The sequence below is a fragment of the Eutrigla gurnardus genome (genome assembly GCF_963514095.1).
Source record: "Eutrigla gurnardus genome assembly, chromosome: 14".
Taxonomy (NCBI): domain Eukaryota; kingdom Metazoa; phylum Chordata; class Actinopteri; order Perciformes; family Triglidae; genus Eutrigla; species Eutrigla gurnardus.
The window spans coordinates 14,559,337-14,579,032 of record NC_139937.1 but is presented as its reverse complement, the minus strand read 5'-3'; the positions used below and the strand labels follow the sequence as shown (position 1 = coordinate 14,579,032).

Genomic DNA, 19,696 nt, shown 5'->3' with positions numbered 1-19,696 from the left:
TTTTAATTACCCACATTGGAACGATGAGACTGAACCAAAACAATAAAGCTGTGGGCAGTAAAACCAAAAACAATGAGCTAAAAGAGTCTCTGTAGAGCTGAGAGGAACTGCAGTGTTTGTGATAATTCTGTGTGAGTTCATCACTACAAGACACCTTTGATATTAGGCTACATGTTGCCCTTTGATCCATTGTACGAATAAAAATATGAACTACTGCTGTTTGAAGTCTGAGCACAGCATCAGCAGTCGCTTACACCAGCTGTTTCTAAGTTTACACTTTACATTTCAGACAAACAGTTTCAACTTTCAACGTGGAACAGTGCACTTGTGCCACCAAAGCAATGTCAGATATTCATTAGCATATAATTAGTTGTGTAAATGAGTTGTTGGCAGTCATGTTTAAGATGGTCGATAGACATGATGGAGTTGACATATCATTGTCTATTGTCATTTATTGTCTGAAAAATAAGCAAACGCCTACTCAGTACAACTGACAGCCAACACAAGCTAACCGACATACATTACTTATTACGGAAGTAAAAGCATTATTTTTCATTAATTAATTCCAGTAATGTTTCTGGAATAGTCACACTGTACATGCAATCGTGACAAGTTCATGGGCCTCATCTTCTTCGACCAAATGTTCCAGGACCCTGCATCCTGTGTGGATTTCGAAGATCTTCATCTCCAAGCAACATTGTGTCCACTTCGACAGACCAGGGAAAGAGAATCGAAGCTCAAAGGTCCACTTACTAGTTTTCAGACCTGTCGCAGTTTCACCAGACCAAAACCAATCACAGTCATGGACCAGGAGTCGGGAGACTCCCACAGAGAGACCATGGACCGCATTAACACCCAAAGCCAGAGACCATCTTTGAACAGAGGCAGTGATTTCCTGCCCATCTCTACCCATCATTTGTCATGTGACCAATGTCCATTGGCTGAATGAAGAAAGTGGAATGTGGTTGAAAGGCTGGTAAGTGGGTCTTTGAGCTTGCATAGTTTTAATCCAAATCCTCTTCTAAAAGGTAAAGATTGAACTTCCCCACTACAGGAAATGTTGCTGGCTATCTAATGATGTACACGATGCATAGATGATAATATGTGTTACATAGCCTTTTGTTTGTCATCAGCATAGGGACCGGGTTAGTTTGGCTTTATGAATCCATTAATGACATCTTTTGTGTGACTACACAGGCACTGCACTGGAGTTATGAGATATCTATATAGAAGTATGTATTCTCTTGGTAACGGTGGCTCATGTAGATGAACTTTGCTACATATTTTGTTTAAATGTGTTTATTACTGGAGCATGTATGGCCTATGACACACTCATCAACATAAAAAAGGAGGTGTTGGCATTGGATTAGTGCAGTGGACCTTGAGATGATGACCACCCATGACATCTTCTGACCATCGAGGCAGGCCAATTGGACCAAACAGCACCACCACCGGAGTCGACCCCCACTGGAAGAGGGCTGGGATGGGAGCTAAGCTGGCACAGCTAGAATGTAAGGCCACTACCCAGCCTGCTCCTGGCTGATCCAGTGGAAGGGAAATAAGATGGATGAAATAAGACTTAAGGCTGACCCAGCAACTGTGGTGCCCACATCTTTAAAGAGACCTGACTCCAACGTGGTATCCCGGATCAAGCTGCATGTGAGGGACGAACCACAGGACTCCGGTGGAGCGAGAGGAGACGGACTCTGTGTTCACGTCAAGGATCGAATGGTGCTCAAACATAGTCAAATCTGATGGGAAATGTTTCAGAGCTGTCGATTCTTTAATGTGAAATTACCAGCCATATAATCTGCCCAGAGATTGTGTGTGTTTTTGTTGCTGCTGTTCACATTCCTCCTGATGCAAATATAAACATTTTAAGTAAGTGTTGTTAATACTTAATAGAATATTAAAGACATGTAGTGTACAAGTATGTGTCTGTTGTTAGCAATGCACCTTTAGAGTGTCAACACCACCCAATCCCCAATATTACATTATAGACTTTAGAAAACATCTTACAGATGTCAATGCAAAAACACTCCCACAAATAATATCACAATTGCAATATCAAGTAAGTCAGCCCTGTGTGACACCCATAATGCCTGAGCATGTAAGAGCCGAGGTCCCATTAACATATCTAAGTTGAATGTAACCTTAAAACATTCCAATAGTTTTGAGTCATTTTGAATGTGAAGTTTAATTTTTGCCTCTACCACAACTCTCCACTATGACAGTAAAAAGCACTAGAATTGGCTCGGTGAAGGAAGTATTCAAAAACTTTACTGAAGAAAAGTTGCAAAAAGACAGTGTGAAGTATTGAGTGTACTTAAGGAATATATCATCAGAATGTGAACTTTTTGTCTTATTGTTTTACTGCATTATGTTAAACACGTGGAATTGCTTTTGTGTATGAAATGTGCTGTACTTGAAAGTAAAGGCATTGGCCCCTTTGCCAATGTTATACAGTATTGTTATGTAGTTTATAATTGACTTATTATTACTGATGCATTAACATGTATGCAGCATTGTATTTTATTCTTGCGTAGTCTAATTTACAGCATGTCATATATGCTTATTATAAGTTCTGAAAATGTTTGACAAAGATGAAATTGAACTGGATTAGGTCGGGATATGCTTGAAAAGAGCTGGTTGTTTTGATGTGAAAAGGTTGTTGGTGTTCGGAAAGTTTCACAAATGTGCCCAGTGCCACAATTGTGACACCGAGAATGTGTGTTTGGGGGGTTTTCGAAGCAGTTTGACCTTCTGACAAGCATTGAGCATTCTTCTGGTGAAGAATGCTGGCTCCTTTAGGGTAAGGGTTTAAAAGGATATTATCCTTAAATGTAGTGATGTAGTTGTGTAATAAGTTTATCAGGAGAGAACTAAAGTATACAGTAATTGGACTTATTCTACCACTGGCAAGTGCCAGGCATTCGGAAAAGCTGGTCATCATGAGTAAGGGCTGGCATGTACCAAGTCTGATATGAATTTGCCAAATGCCCCTTTTTCTCTCAGCTTGGAATGGCCAGTTCCTCTGCACTGTCCTCCTTGTGGCTGCAAGCTCCCACTGTAGACAGCTTCATGTCTGCTTTGATCCATTTAGAGTCAGCAGCCACTTATTCTCACTGATCACTGAGGACGTTCAACAGGAGGGTGTAATGTGTGTGTGTGTGCGTATGTTGTGAGAGTAACTGGGAAGGGAGGTAACCATATACTGTATATACACACACACATACACGCACACACGTTGTGTATAGTGAGATATACAGGGATGTCGGTGAGATGCCACAGTCCTGGCAGATCCCAGACCAAAGGAATGACAGAGGTAGTTGTCATTCTGGTATTTCAGCTTTTGCTCGCTGCCATCGAGAAAAGGGGACATTTGAATTAACAAGAGAATACATGGATTTTACTTAAAAGATTAAATTCACTATTATTTTTTTAATTGTTTAACAAAGCAATACAAATAGAAATTGTATACAAATTAACATACTCATTCAAAAATGACATCTTGAGAATTCATGGCTGCACCCATGAGAATTGCAGGGATCCTGTAGTGAGCTCACAGATGGTCAAGGCTGAGGACCTACAGTTGGAACCGGATATCGAATAGTTTTTGGTCTATAATCCAGAATTGTTTTCCTATCTAAACGATCATCAGACACAAACAGTGTCATGAACAGGAACTTAATCACCATAGAAAACACAGCTGGTCCATATGAGCATGCATGGCAGTAATGTCACCCATACGCTGTACTGTGTATCATGATGACCTCTTATAGCTGACTAGTGCTGCTAACTAAACGTAGTACACATATGTCCTGTTGCTTTATTGTTCAAACAATTTTTGCTATATTGTTATTATTTTATTTATTTATATTAGTAAGGTGTGGGGGCAGCATAATTTTAAAATGTTATTTTTTTTCAATGTGTCATAAAATCATTGTTTGAAAAAAAAAAAAAGGGATGGCAAATGAGTTGCTTATTTTCCTATACTGGCTAGCTTATTGTACATAAATGGCGTCTTTGCGTTGGCAACACCGTTCCCACAGGCTTTCACCCAGGCTTCTATTTGATTCCTCTTCGCCTGTGTCATTCCTGCTTCGTTTTGTTTTCGCCTCTCTGGCACCGCCAAGTGAGAAGGGTATCTCCGAGTGTGAAGTGCTCCCTCCTCCACTCCTCGCTGAAAGCACCCTGCAGTAGCAGCATGGCAATTCTGCTCCTCTATCTTTCCTCTGCATCATGTTTACCTAGCAACAAGCATCACCCGCGGCTGGCCATCCCATTGGTCATTTGAAAACGCACCGGGGACCAATGGCAGGGCTGTTGCCATGGTACAGTGTATAGTTGCCGGGTGGAATTTTGCTGCAAGGCACGTGAGTCTTGAGTCTGCTTGCCTCCTCGCGCTGCCGTTGTAATCTCCGCTGTCTGGTCGTTAGTACAGCTGAACGTGATTCGGTGGAAGCTTGTCAGTGGTTCTATAAAGGCAAATACTAATCAGTAATATAGACATAGCAACGCGTTTCAGAACCATCAACAGGAGAAAGACAGCCGGCAAAGCAGACAACAGGAAACGGCTGCATCTAATTCCACTGTAGAGAAGCGGCTTTTCTGCCAGTGCAATATGCTGTATCACTACCTAACAACGTAGCTACTGAAGCAGGATTTGAGGTTATAATGAGGTTGAACCATATCAGATGTTTAGTGTTTTAAATCACACAGAAGACAAAATCCATTAAAAAATAGATCAATATATAGATGTATATAATATATATATATATATATATATATATATATATATAAATTAAAGCTATTTTAGCTGAAAATGTGTTTTTAAAAAAGTAAAGACAAAAACTCAAATACATTTAGACACTAATGATTTATGATATGACAATTTACAGAACAAAATTACTTAAAACACATGAAGTGCTTATTATATTATCAATATCCATATTTGAATCCAAGTTTAAACATTGCTATCTAAACGTTTTGAATATAAAATACTGTACATTATTTGAAATAATATCTGTTGTGTTGTTTAATCTGTAACTCTTCAATTAAATTATTTAATTAGTCAACACTTATATTATCTTGAATATATTTGATAGGGGCTAACGGTTAATATTAATTATTTCTACACTAGATATAAATGTTGCGTTGTTCTTGCCACCATTGGGATTGTATGTTCAGTCCTATTTCTTTGTTTGAAAAAAATACCTTAATAAAAAAAATTAATTGGATTTAAAGGGCCATTGCTGGGTATTATTTTAGTGTACGAACCTCTGTGTAATTAACAAAGAGACTATAGAGCATTTGTGTAGGTCAGCTGTATTTGTTTGTATATGAATGTCCTGTCATCCCCAACACACACACACACACACACGCTTGTTCACCTGTTGCTCATCCATCTGTAATTGTGGAGCTGGGGTAATTGTGGGGTTAGCATGATGAGACCAGAAAGTGTGGTAGACTCCATGTTTCTCCTCAGTGCAAACAAACGCACACAGTAAGGAAGTGAAAAGCTGCCTGAGAGTATAGAGTTAAGCTCTGTCTCCTTGTCTTTCTATGTATCTGTGCACCTTCTTGCATCCTGTTGGTTGTGTATCTGATGGCATGTCTGCCCGTGCAGAAATATACTTGACATAAAGTCAAAGTTAGCATGCAAGCACAGCTGAAATGGAAAGTTTATGGCCTAAAACGTTGTCATATTGTTTTCAATCGCTGCAAAGTTTACACAAACACTCCTTCCTAAGACTGGTCAGGAGTGGTGCTTTATAGGTTTTTATGTGAACCACATATTTCCAGTTTATTTCCTTCGTTCACATTGAAGAGCAAACTTTTGCACACCTGCAACCCGATGAAAGTCTATGTACCGAAACATTGTCACTAAATATTCCTGAATGCAAGTGAAGTAGACGGTGTGCGGGCGTTTTTTTTCTATATTGACACACATTTTAGTCATGAAATCAACAGCTCGAATCAAACTCAAATTGTTAAGCTAAACATGATGTACAGCTGTTCTCTGTACAGCTGTTATTCCATTGAATTTATAACACATGGATTTCACTTTCGGGATTTATTTATTTATTATCATCTCTGCTCCTTCATCACAGTGTGCAATGTCCAAATTCTGGTGTGGACAGACAGACCTACAGATCCAGTGACTATCCTGGAATTTGCCCCCAGCGCTGTCCTTTCAACCTTTCAACACAGTTGCAGTTCAGTTGCATGGATCCGAGCGGAGCCTCTAAGGTGGGCGGCACACAGGAAGAACCTCTAAAAACGTGGCACCGTCCATTGTCTTCCTAAGTGTGCTGTGCACTTCGCCTTTGCGACATGCTGTACATTATCCTGGCTCCCACTCAGACAGACTCAGTCACTCTGAGCCGGGCATTAGGCGTTTTTGAAGCAGACCACCTGTAGTGATGCATCTGCATGTGATTACCACATTAGCGTACATTGGTGCCGCGCTGTATTGCTCTATAATCTTACTTCCTGCTTGTTTATGACTTATCTCTTTTAATGCAAGCCCTATAATTATAGCATGTTATTAGGCCATGCTATCTTATTTTAGCTGTGACTGGTCAGCTGTTTTTCAGTGTGTGGGAGTGCGCTGATTTGAACCATGGGTTCTGGAGCCTGGAGCTTGAGTAGATTACCATGGAAAGCTGCACAACCTGGAGTCAAAGGGACACTGCAAAGCCATAATGCAGTAACTATTTCTGGGGGATTGCCTTGGCCTTTTGGTTCCTGTTTTGCAAACTATACATTACAATAAATTAAAGATTTCTACATGACTTTTCTACATTTTAAACAAATTGTTATTGTAGCTCACCGTTATAGGGCTTTATGTTGAGTATTAGCATATTATGGCTCATATACTGTTAGAGCATAATGCTGTTTCTGTCTGATTTGTATAAGTACAGGATTATCAGGGGAGGCCTTTCCTTTGTACAGTAGATAATTACAGTAAGCAAGATTCAGTGGACTTTTCACCATCACCTTTTTTTTTTACATATTATACATTATTACCGTATACAGTGATTAATTTGCACAGGTTAGAGATTAAAACAAACCCCTACATTAAAAATAACTCAAGTGACACACATTTCTCAGTGCGGTGTTGAGTTGTGTTTGAGGGGTAAATTTTCCTTTAAGGAGCCGTCAGCTGGTTTATGACACGGTTCGTGTGCCGAGCTGTTCCCAGGCAGCATTGTGCCTGATTTAGCCGGAATGCTCGGATAGCAACAGTAACAACTTTTAGCTTTGGCTGCTTTGTGAGACGGAGAAGTCGCACATCTCAGCTGTAGAGAGTCACTCAGTGACCATGTGCTCATGGAAGCCTTTTGCCCCGCTCTCTCCCCTGCTCCCCGGCTGTATCTCCACCCACACCCCCTCAGTCTCCCCTCCTCCTCCTCCTCCCCCCCCTCCCTCCCTCTTTCCATTTCTACCTGACATCTTCAAACTATTTCCGCGTCATTCCTGCCTCGCGCCGTTTGAAGAGACACTGGGAAACTAAGCCGAGCGCCCCGCCCACAGACCCGTCCGCTATCCAATTACAGCCAAGGATGGGACTTTATGTAGCCAATTGCGTTGCAGCTGCCGCCGCGTCGGGTAGCAACAGAGCCCATAGAGGGTGCGTGCTGAGTGAGGGTAGAGGCTGCGTTTACCACAGCACGGAGAAGTTCAAACATTTTGAAAGACTGAATGAACAAAATGAGCCTTTGTGCGTAACACGAGCATAAAACCGTGTTGCCCGCTCGTTATTAACGCGGGTTTGCCATATACAAGGTTATAAAAAACGCCTGTTTCAAACGTCATGGTTCTATTGTCCTTTTCTGAAATATTGCTGCAGTTATAAGTGCAGCATATGTATTAAGACAACTGTGTTATAGAAGATGAAGACGTGTACATTTTAAAGGCATCTTGTCTCCTCTTCCCTTCCTCCATTCCCCTCCCTCTCGAGCCCGGGTCTCCTTATAAACATTGCACAATGCGCATGGTGTAAGCAGATCAACCTATATATTTGTTTTCAGATCCTAAAACTTGTATGTAATATACAATCAAAGCTTCATTATATATATATAAAATACTGATATATTGTATCAGTGTATTTGAGTATGTGATTCTGTCAAGTTTAAAAGAAAAGTAACACCTATTATTGGCCTCTTAGGAAGTGGTTATAAGTATGTAGCAACTCGTTTTTGTCAGAGCTTTATCCATAAAACTTGATAACGGGTTTAAGTAAAGGTTGTCTATGTATGCGTGAATATAAAGTTCCAGTATATATATCCCGCTGTTACTATAAATGGCCAGGACGGCAGAGGTCTGCTCGGAACAGACTACTGTGGTCAGAGGGAAGGTTACTGTCCCGCTAACTGGCTTTGTGTTGTTGATAACGCGCCATAAAGTCAGTCGCCATCTCAGCGACGGTTAATGTAATAATCCCTCGTGAAATGTCCCCACTGTGGTGTCTTGTTGCCGTACGTGTATCTGCCCCGGTGTTACCGGTACTACGTGAAGCTGCGCCAGACAGGACCAGCTCCGACCCCCGCCACTGGCTCATGGTACAGTCCCTATCGCAGGGTGGGGGAGCTGCGTTGGAGAGGCGCACAGATTCCGTCTAACGGAGAAGCACGGAAAAGGGAAACGGGCGAGAAACATGAGTCGAAATCGCCCTCGTGAAGGTTTCCACCTTGAAGGAATAAAAAATATCCCCCGATTCTGAGAAAGGACGCCGTACAGGAGGACGTTAAACGTGAGAAACCAGAGCGGAAGCGGACGGAAGAAGAGGCGCGTCAAGCAGCGATCAAAGGCGTCTGACAGCAAGCTCAGGAACTTCATTGGATCTGCTTTAGTTTACTTTTCAGACGACTCTCGCGTTGTTGTTTGTTTTTGGTTCGTTGTTGTTCAGACTTTGTGATTTTTTTTATTTTTGGGTGAGATTACCTCAGAGGCTGACTTCTTCCTGGATCGAGTCGTGCTTTGGTAAACAGAAGACCCTAGCGGAGTTTGGAAGTATATAATGCAGGCCGCCAGCGGCTTGTTTTGGGTATTTCTTCGACGCATGGAGACATTTGGCATCTAACCCCAAATACTGGATCTAAACTTTTTCTCCCCCGAATTTCGAGGTGTGCAGTCGAGTTGCGGTGTTCCTGCGTGTGTTGGCCCGTCACTTTGTTCCCGCAGACAGCCCCGTCGGCTCGTCAGTGTGGATATCCAGGCGGGGGGACTCTCTCTGGGACTGCACGTCTCTGTGAAATCAACACGTCGCAGTGGACTGGGTTTGTTTACATGTGTTTGTGCAACCGCATGTTGTCACAGAGACGTCCCGTGTAGTGTATGGGGATTACGTTGTTGTCTGGCTTTCTTTTAAAGGGGCTCCTTTTCACCCTGGCAGAGGCCAGCCACCTTCTGCTGTAGGCGGGTGAAGGGGAGCTAAGTGACCGCAGCGCGCGCAGGCTTCGTGGAGCTCTGGCTGAACGGCCTCTGTGACATTGCTCGCGCAGGGCCGTGTGTGTTACTGGATTAATCAGAGTGGTAACATCACTCCACACTGCCCGACTCTGTCCAGTGACGAGTACCCCAGAAAGCGCCAGTAATTGGAGCTATTATTAGCGTAAGGGATGGGGTAAAAGCAGGCAGCTGGAAACCCAACTCCCCTCCACCTCCTTCTCTTCCACCCCTCCTATCACACTACCTCGCTCAGCCCACCTGGCAGCATGCTGGACGAGCCTGGTTAGCACAGACTTGACTTGCAACTAGTTAACGTGTTTTACAGTAGCCTGCAGGAAACACAAAACTTGGATAAACTCATTCTGCTCAATAATATGAGATCTATAACAATACTGAGGATGGAGTCTTGGTAACCTGGGAATACTATCTACTGTATTCTACTGGTTGCACTGGACACACAAACCCTGTACTGGATTACTTCTAAGATGTCTGAAGAACTGTTAGCAGCGTATTTTTGGTTCAACCTGCCCTGGACTCAGTGAACCTATCACAAACAAGTAGAGTCTATGCCTTTATCCCCCTCGGACATTTAGCTCAAACTCTTAATTAGAGTAGCCACTTTTTAACATACTGTAATATCAGAAAGACCTACTTTTGACTACTTAAGATATCAGTCACCAGCGATCTGGAGCGTTACACACCTCCAGCACACAAAGAATGCATGAAACTGCCGAAACCAACGAAACGAAAAGCTAACCTGACTAACCAAATATTCTATTTCCCCATACTCCCCATACCCACAGAGAAACAGAATATATATGTAGAATGAGAGATCTATATCTATAGTGTAACTCAACAGAAGACAGAGATTACATTCTTTATATTTTTACTTCAGAGAGACAAGCTGCCTGTACACCAGTTGGTTGCCTTAGAAACCACAGTCACAAAAGAAAAGAAAGAAGCCAGAGAAGAAGGTGCCTTTTGATTGGTTGGTCGGTTTCCCACCATTTCAAGATTCATTGATTTTAGTTGGATGTAAACTGTTGAAGCGAACTCTGGGATTGAAAACACGTCACATGACAGACTAAACCCCCACAAGCCCCGCCCACCCCTCGAAGCGCTTTGATTGACAGTATTTCCCTGCTGGATTGAACAATTGCCAAGCATTTCCATGGTGATCACGTCATCATCCGTGGAGGACAAGACCGTGCCCTCTTCCAGGATGGTCCAAACCGAACCCTGGATCACCTCTGCCCTGCTGCGCAAGAACAAGAGTCAGTACACACACACGCACACACATAGACACACACACTCAATTCCACTGATAAAATCTTCCTTACTCCACAGTATAGCCACGAGTATGTGTGAGTCTATTGTGTTACTCTTATATGTGTGCGTGTGGGTGAGTGTAGTTCAAATGCATGTGTTTGACGGTTTGGTTTTCCATCAATATTGTGTAAACCTGAAATTGAACGATCAGAATCCTGGCGGCTCTGGTTCTGAATAGGCTTTCGCGCCCTGCTTGCAACAGGAAGTTCCACCGGGGTCAGGTAGTTTGGCGATTGTGGTCATTCAGTCGGGGACACTGAGCTCTGAGGTCACTGAGGGACGGGAAGCAAAGATACTGTCCGTGCTGAGCAATCCAATGTTTGACCATGATCAGATGCAGTTTTACAACAACACGCATTATATTACTTTGTTTTGACTACTCCTGCTGTCTTTTACAATGTTAATCTATCCAGCTGGTCAGTCAAATTTACTTTTAAGTGTAGTGAATTTCAAGAAAATATGTTTTAGTAGTGGCACCACAAAGTTCAGCACATAGCCTGTTGGTGCTGGCTCTGCAGGCCAAATCATCATTGCTGTATGTCTGTTGACTGTCGAGGTCCTTCCGTAGTCTACGATGCTAAAAACACAGCATGAAGAAGCTAGCTTGCTTTGTCTTGGACAAAAGGCTCCCATATACATGCAGAATGGATGGATGCAAATAATACTCTATTGTAGGCTAAGCATGTGCGTGGACTGTCGGGGCCAGTTTCACAAAACTTTGTCTTAAATGCAACTTTAAGTCAGATTGATAAACATTACATGTACCTGTTGCATATCCTATTAGTGATTTATGTAAGACTGACTTAGGCAGCCTGCCGCAAAATGCATTATGGGTGTAATAAGACACTTCCCAGAAGACTAAAAATGGCTGCAATAGCACACCTATGGGAGAAAAAGCAGGAAAGGTACAGAGCATTTTGCAATAGTCACAAGAATCCTAAAAAGTATGAAATTAAAATGTTAGCTAAAAATTAGCTGGATAAGCAGTTGAAAAAGCAAAACGTAATAAATAAACAGTTGGAATAGTTGGCTAAAACGAATGGATAAATGGCTGAAATAGTAATGGATAAGTAAGCTAATAGGTAGCTAACAATACAATGAATGGGTAAACAGTTAGCTAGCTGTCCTTATAGATTCTCAATTCAGGCTTAGTCAGGGGAGAGATGGCTAACTCTCCCAGCTCAAATTAAGTCAGTCTTATTATTTATATAGACAGGCTAGACAGGGATTTAAGTTATTGTTGCTAGTATTTTAGCATTATTTATTGACATGTATATACAGTGAGGCAAAATAATCCAGTTGCTGACCTAATTGCTGTTTAACACTACTTCAATATAAATTGAGAGATACACATCAATATAGTTTATCATATGGCAAAATATATGTTGTCTATAATAATACGGCGACAGATGTTCTTGTGACTTTAGTTGTGTGTTTTTGTGATAGAAAACATGTGGAGGCACTGTTAATGTATTGTTCCACTCTCCCATAATGTGTTGTAACAAAATGTCTCCACTTGACTGACTAAAGGTAGTTTTATGCCAGTGTGTTTTGGAAATTATGGAACATGCAAAGAGCAATATGAACATGAAGTAATACCAAGTTTACAGATATAGTCAGTGGTAAATGTAAATGTTTTTGGAGTGGCTTACAGAATATTTACCTTCGGCCAATACTCATTTTTACTGTATATAACTTGAATGCAGCATCATAATGTAACTCAATGCAACCTCTGTATGTTAGCCGTTAGCTCCGTTATTTAGCCAAACATGACTGTGCTGCCCACCAACAGCTAACATTACTAGCTCTCCTAGTGGCAATTTCAACAAAGATTTGTTGTTCATACTGTAGCATAATCAGGGACATTTTCTGTTGTCCCCAGCACGACAGGAACCTGTTAGTTTTAAACCCTGTTACCGACAGTACTATAGAAAAACTGTCACATTTTCAGAATTTTGGCATCAATTTGGTGCCAAATATTGGTTCTTGTGACATCCCTACTGTGTATGAGTTTGGGATTTATAGATTGACATCACACATGATCTGAAACAAAAAGTCTGTGTAAATTATAAGATTAAGGTTGAAGTGGACATTTATACACTTTTGGGTGCAGGACTCCGCAGAGATTTACACATCTATCACAGAGTGTAATACGCTTGTTGCACTGCATTTTTCTGAACTTATTGTTGATGACCGTACTGGTCCATCTGACTGTGGATTCCCTAGTCAGTATGGGATCCCTCATGTCCGGGCTCTCTTTTCATTTTCGCCTCTTCATCTATCGGGAAATTATAGTTGAGCCCTTACATTTTGTGACTTTTACATTCAACTTTTCCTTGTGTATCAGTTTCATTATTTCTTTAATTCATGTTGTTTAATTCAACTTGTAACAGTGGAACTACAGATAGACAGCCTGGTAAAAAATAAATAAAACATTAATAGAAAGTAATGAATTACATTCAAAAAGTGTTACAAACAAAAGTAGAACTTTCAGAGTATAATTTAATGTATTTTATTAGTTTGGCCCAGTTCCAATTGTACCTGCTAACCCCTAACAAAACCCTGTGAACCCTCACAGACTTTGATCAATGTCACCTGACATCACCATGAGGGTACAAGGGCTTCAAGTGCTGTTGGATAAATGGGGCATCACTTTGTGAAATCCCAGAAAACATCTTACACTGTATGTAGTTTAATGAAGTGGAGTATTTGTTGTTCGCTGTTGATATATTTCATTGTGGGTTGTTAGAAGGAGCTTTGAGGGCATAAGTAGGGAGATGAGAACTTGGCCCATCTCTATCACAGCAGCAGCCCAAACTCATTTGCTGTAGTAAACTAATGTTCATAAGTAAAGTAACCATTCATTTAGACGTCAAGCTTCCTGCATTCTCTTGATAAAAAACAATGAATGTGTCTTAATGTGAAGGCGGTTCTGTGGTTGTGTGAAAGTGTAGTGTTAGCTAATATTGCTTGTTAAGGTTGATGTAAGTTTACATGGAGCTTTAGTCTGTGCCGATCTGTGAATTAAACAGAAAGAAAGCTGCGGTAATGATGAGGACTTCCTACCTCATCGTGGTGCACTCCACCATCTTCAGTAGTCAAATCAAGCAGGACACAGGACTTCCTTGCTGTCAGTAGCATTTACTAACAGGTTGTGTGCTAGCCCTTTTTCCACTATAGTTGCTATGCGCTGCATATTTTGTGTGACAGCAAGGGGTTGATGTTCACCAAAGAAGGGCTTTTAAGGGACCAACAGATGATTTGTGTCAATGAAAATGCAGCAGTCATTTGAACAAATATGCATCTTTTTACAAGTAAATTTTTATCTAGACAGCCAGTTTTCAGAGTTGATCTGATCTGAATCTGATTAGATTTTCGTATTTCAATTTTTAGAGCGTGAGAAAGTATCTGGATCAGTCTGTTGAATATGCTGATTGCAGATCAGAATCATATAGTAAATCTAAACATCATTTTTTTTAATTCGCCCTCAAAGCTCTACAAACAGCACTCTCATGTCATCTTCTGGGTTTGGATTATTTCAGCTCTAGTTGAACTTTCACTGGGAGTCTTCATGATCATTCTGTAAGACCGTGATAGGCTCTGATAGCTTTTGCTTTGTATTTCTTTCCATTAACTGGGACCATACTTCTCTTCATTTTGGTACTTGTCGCTGGATGATTTATTACCATCCATACGACTGTGGAACCTTCATAATGATCGCTGATCATGGTCACTTGGTTTCTACGTTGGCAGCTATTGGTATTTGTGCAGCCTTTGACCGACCTGATTACAGCATTCTTTTGAAACATTTTGTTATTGGGTGGTTATATCAGACACTGCATTATTCATTTTAATGCATACTGACAAATTAAGGTTCAGTTCCTGTATTAACAACTTTTTTTGTCGTCATGTACAATGTGCCTCAAGGGTCACTTTTGAGACCAGTTGTCTTCCCTATAAATTATTTTCCTGGGTCACGTCATTCATAGTCATGGCGTCTCCCACTGTCTATCCTCAGTATGCTGAGTTCTCCACACTACTGCATGATGGATGTGAAAAGGTGGATATCGTTAATTTAAGTTTTGAAGCATAATAACTATGAATATTTTAATAACTTTAACAAATAAGATCTTACATGTTTTTTTCTAAGAGGTTCATTCACATTGCACATGTTTAAGAATCTTAACACTGTTTTCCTGTATACAGCCAGATGGATTTGTTTATTAGATGATGGGGCTTCATGCTCTCACCCCTTCATTACATTTCAGACTATTCAATCTGTTTAGAGTCCAGAAGGGAGCCCAATCCTTTGTCTTCAGGACAAAGACAAAGGCTAGGGCTCTGGATGGACCTGCCCAAAGAAATAAAACAGACTTATCAGAGAGGCTATCTCAATTTTACCTGATTTATTGATATTTTGTATTTGCTTTTTATTATTGCCTTTGAAGGCTTAAATAAAGATAATATGTGCTGATCGGTATTTATATAGCAGCAGCAGCAGCATCATCAGATAGAAGGGGCCTTGGCCAAGATTCAGACATTGATCTGCCAGTTGCCAGGCATTTTTCAGCTGGGTAACCCTCTTCATTGTTAGACCTAGTGAAGTTTATATGTAAGCATGCTCTCCACACTGTGACTCACTCTTGGATGTTTGCTACATTGATGACGATTGATGATTGCGGTATATTAGTGGCCATGTACACACACTGAGTGATTATTCCTTTTTTCCATGTGTATCCACATGTATTGTTGTATGAGCCTCTTGTTGGAAGCCATGCTGCCCTCCATCCGAAAAATGGGGTGCAGTGCAAACTCTGCCAGGTAAAGCTACCATATCACAAGGACTTACCACCTTCACTTCAGTCATGAGGTGGCGAGCCAGACACAGGAACGTGGCTTGGGTCTCAAGGAGACGCAGCATTTATTTAACGACAAATAAACTGTACACACTATGTTCACAACTATCGCGTTGTTGCTAACTTCGTGACTCGCCGTCGCACACTTTGTCTCTTGACCGGCATTACTCCCTGCTTGCAATCCACTGGCGGAAACCCTGAGTAAGCCAGGCAGCCAAACACCCGACAAGCTCGCAGGTAAACTAATTAATGCAGGGGAGACTTACTGGGAAAGTTGCTGCAGGTGTCCATGACAATGCATGCGGCACCGTGGATGCGAACTCTCCTGGAAGGGTGAGTACTTGCCTGCTTCGCACATACACTGCAGCTGATGTTTGTGCATCAGGCTATTGTTGCTGCTGGGTGGCTTGTAAGGCAATTCATCCACAGCACCCACAAAAAAAAAATCATAATAAGCAACCTCAGTGACAGGGATTATTCTCAAAATGGCAGACAGGTCCAACACACGTCACTGAAGGCAAAAGTCACTGTTTAGCATTTAGCATGTTAGCTAGACCCAGCGCACACCTATTGGTCAGGTGTTTTGATTTGGGTCAGTGTGCATGCTCTTTAAGTGGTGTATTAAAGCAGTGATTAATTAAGGTAGACCAACCTTTTCTTTTGTTTTTACTTGTGCTGATATACAATAACACTCACCACAAGTTTTCCAGAAAATCAGCAGAGTGTCTTCCCTGGAGCTGTGCCCTCCTGCACACACCTGCAGCTTCTTCTCTGTTGCAGCGACTGATTTATCTAAATTCTTTTGTTCCATTCTCACACAGTAACACACAAGTAGACATGAAATAGTAGTAAAATATATCAGCAAAATACATAAAATGACTTTGTTAGAGTGGCAAGAGTAAATGTAATTCATTACTTCCACAACTAGCCTGATCAACTAGCCAGTGCTGCTGCACTGCTAAAGTGCCGCTCATGCTATTCCACCTACAATGTTAGTCTTATCCAACTATGTCAATGTTTATGTGTTTTTCAGTGTTGATGACTGCTCTTATTCTGATTTATATAAACTAGAGCAGGCCAGTTTGTGGCTCGGTCTGGATTAGTATGTGACGGTGCTGTGTTGTCGAGCAGCCTCAGCTCATGACCTGTCTCAGTGTGCCAGATCAGACTTAAAATCTGATTGGCTCCGATGAACTACAATTAGTTAATTTACACACACGGATACATCACTGTCTTCAGCTGCTCTTTCTTTGATTCACAAATACAGCAGTACCTAATACAACACTTGTGCAACAAAGCCTCCGTTCTATAATAACATAAGGTTTTTGTTGAAATTGTTTCATAGATGTGTTTATTCAAATTTTGTCAGTATGAACTGAAAATCTCCCGCCATTAATCCAAATCTGTTGTTATAGTTTCCTCTCTTAGATATGACATTGTGGATACAGATTGATATGCATGTTATGCATCATTGGGGTGTTAGTGTGTATATTAGACACCAACAGCCAGTGTAAAATGTAAAATGTACATGTTAGCAGTTACTTCGCTGTGTTAACTGCTAAGACTCGGCCCTGCTCAAATCTTACAGTAAACTTGAGTTCTTAGAGTTTTTTTCTTTGTCCGTCTCCTTGTCCCTCTTGTTTCGTAGCAAAGTGTCAGCTTTGCTACAAGGGGGCAAAAATTTTGTGTTAAGTTGAATTGTTTTTGACACTCCGATCCATCTTGATCTCAGTCAACGCCAAGAGTGTATCCATGTTTTTATCTGACATCACTTTCCATGCTGAAATAGTACCAGTTCCTTCTGCAGTTCTCCAGGTCTCAAATCAAGGCATCTGATTATCAGGTTGATGTTGACGATGATTTTTACATGTGCAACACTTAACCGGAATACTCCAAAAACCTGATCCTAGCCAGCGTACCTGTGCACATGTAAACACCTTGTTTGTAAAAACCTGATGTCAGGCTGAGCATTTACCTGGGACCACAGTGGTCTAAGAAGAAAAGCTTTCTCCATTCAACACGTTGTGGAGATGGCTTTTGATATTTGGTTCGTGTTGCTTTATTTGCTAGTTATCATGTTCAAAACTGACCAGCTGTGTTAGTGAGCGGGGCATGTGGCACAAGTTAGTTTTATCTCCATCATTTTGTAATATGTCTGGAGGGGATCTCAAACCTGGTTTCAAACCAGAGATGAAGTAATTTTTTTTTTTTTTTTTTACCATAGTTTTCATGTCAATCTTTCACCATTTTAGCTAATGCAACGTATAAATGCTTCAATTTTGATTTCTGAAGGAACATCAACCTCCGAGTTAAAGTATACCATCCCAGCATACACTGTTTGTTGAGATCAAAGTATAATACTCTACTCAGAACTGAAAATACTCAGACTTGGACTTGTCTCTGACTTAAGCGGGATTGACAACAGTCGTGTTTAAATAGGTGTGTGTGCGCACACTAGTAGTAAAGAGACCCTTCTTCAAAGCACAACTGTTGGTTCACTCTGATGGATCCTTGTTAAATGCACAGTTGGCCCAGCATTGGTTTTCATCATCTGAAAACTTGTTGTGAGCAGGAAGCATTAGTGTCTGGCTGTACTTTGTGTTTTGCTGTGCTGCCTGGAGTGATTCCTCACTGTTGTCCTAAATATTGTTACATCATTGTGCATCAACACAACAGTGATGGAGAGATGAGACAGTCTGCCAAAAGAGAGAAAATGTCTCGTGCTGAGACATACTGTGCAGTCCTCTGATTGTAGTCAGGCAGGATGGAAGATGGAAGCGAGGTATGATGGATGGTTAAATAGAAGAGAGAATCAGACTCAGGGGTAGAGAGGTTTGAGAAAGCTGGAAGGATGATGAAGGAAAGGGGGAGGAGAGAGCGGCTGGTAGGGTGGGTTGGGTTGCTAGGGGAGAGTATGTCAGACTGCTGCTGCTGAGAGCCAGGCCTGCTATTGGAAGCTACTTGCTTAGCAGGAGAGAGGCGGAAGAGGAGAGAGAGAAGTAGCTAATGAGTATTGTAGGCTGGTTGCTGAGACAGCACTGGGTTTATTTATAGAGTGCTGGCCAGCCAGCCCTTAGATACCAACAGCGAATCAGCTGACAGAGAAAGAGGGGGCCCCGACCAATGGCAGCGCAAGAAGGGGGATGCCAGATTGAGGAAGTGCTGTGAGTGCCTCTCAGTCTCTTAAAGAGACGGTGCAGATTTCTCAGTACTAGGCAGATATTCTCTCTCTCCAGTCGTGTCATATCTGTAAGCAGGCCAGGACCCAGAGCACCACAACAGTCCCAGTGACAGTGATTGGATTACTTTCTCTACCTTATCACACAGCAATAACACAAGTACAGCACACATGCAGTTCAACACAGAGGCTCAAAGCTGCTGAGTGTTTTTTTTTTTTAACTTCACAAATACAACCTCATTAAGCCACAGAGCTCTAATTTAAAATATCTTTGAGTAATTTGGGAAAAGATGGATATAATAGGAGAACTGTCTTCACTCTGTATGGTAGATAATAATGGTGAGGAACCTATATAATTACTAAAGTAGGACTAATCTTTTATCTTATAGTGATATAAAAATAGACCTAGTTTTACAGCACTGAAATGTCTTTTACTTTGCCTGGTATAGAGAGCAGTAGTTCTGTTCTGCATTACAAACTGCGTTTGCTCTGTTTATGTAAATCTTTTCCCAACTAACAGCCTTTTCCCAGAGACTCGGTATAGCCTGATTTATCTGCTCTGACCTGCAGTATTGTCAACCTGTTTGGTAGCAGGTTGAATCCATGGTGGACTCTTCCATCAACCAAGTTGTGTCTTGGACTAAACTGATTGACTCGACACCTGCAGTCGTTAGGTCCGCACAATTAATTTAATAATAATTGCGATCACAATTTTGGCTTCCCATTATTAAATGAACATGATCGAGTGCAATATTGATGTTTAAATGCTTGCTCCGCTCATAGAAAACTCCAATTACCAATAAGCAAAAGTTCTGATCATGTGAGGGGCGGGGAAGACCACAAGAGGCTCCACGCTTGTGCAAATGGTGACTTTAAC

General features: G+C 41.4%; 1 protein-coding gene across 2 annotated transcripts in view; it reads left to right on the top strand.

Annotated features, from left to right (window-relative positions):
• dyrk1b (dual-specificity tyrosine-(Y)-phosphorylation regulated kinase 1B) overlaps positions 1-19,696 on the top strand; it is a 44,806-nt gene that overhangs the window by 13,089 nt on the left and 12,021 nt on the right. Inside the window, exon 1 of one of the 2 annotated variants that reach the window (XM_084027531.1) lies at positions 8,611-10,730. The exons of the other annotated variant lie outside the window; for it this stretch is intronic. Coding sequence (XP_083883657.1) covers positions 10,628-10,730 — 103 coding nt within the window. The 5' untranslated portion in view covers positions 8,611-10,627. Of the gene's footprint in view, positions 1-8,610; positions 10,731-19,696 lie in introns of those variants that run through there. 2 annotated transcript variants of the gene reach the window in all.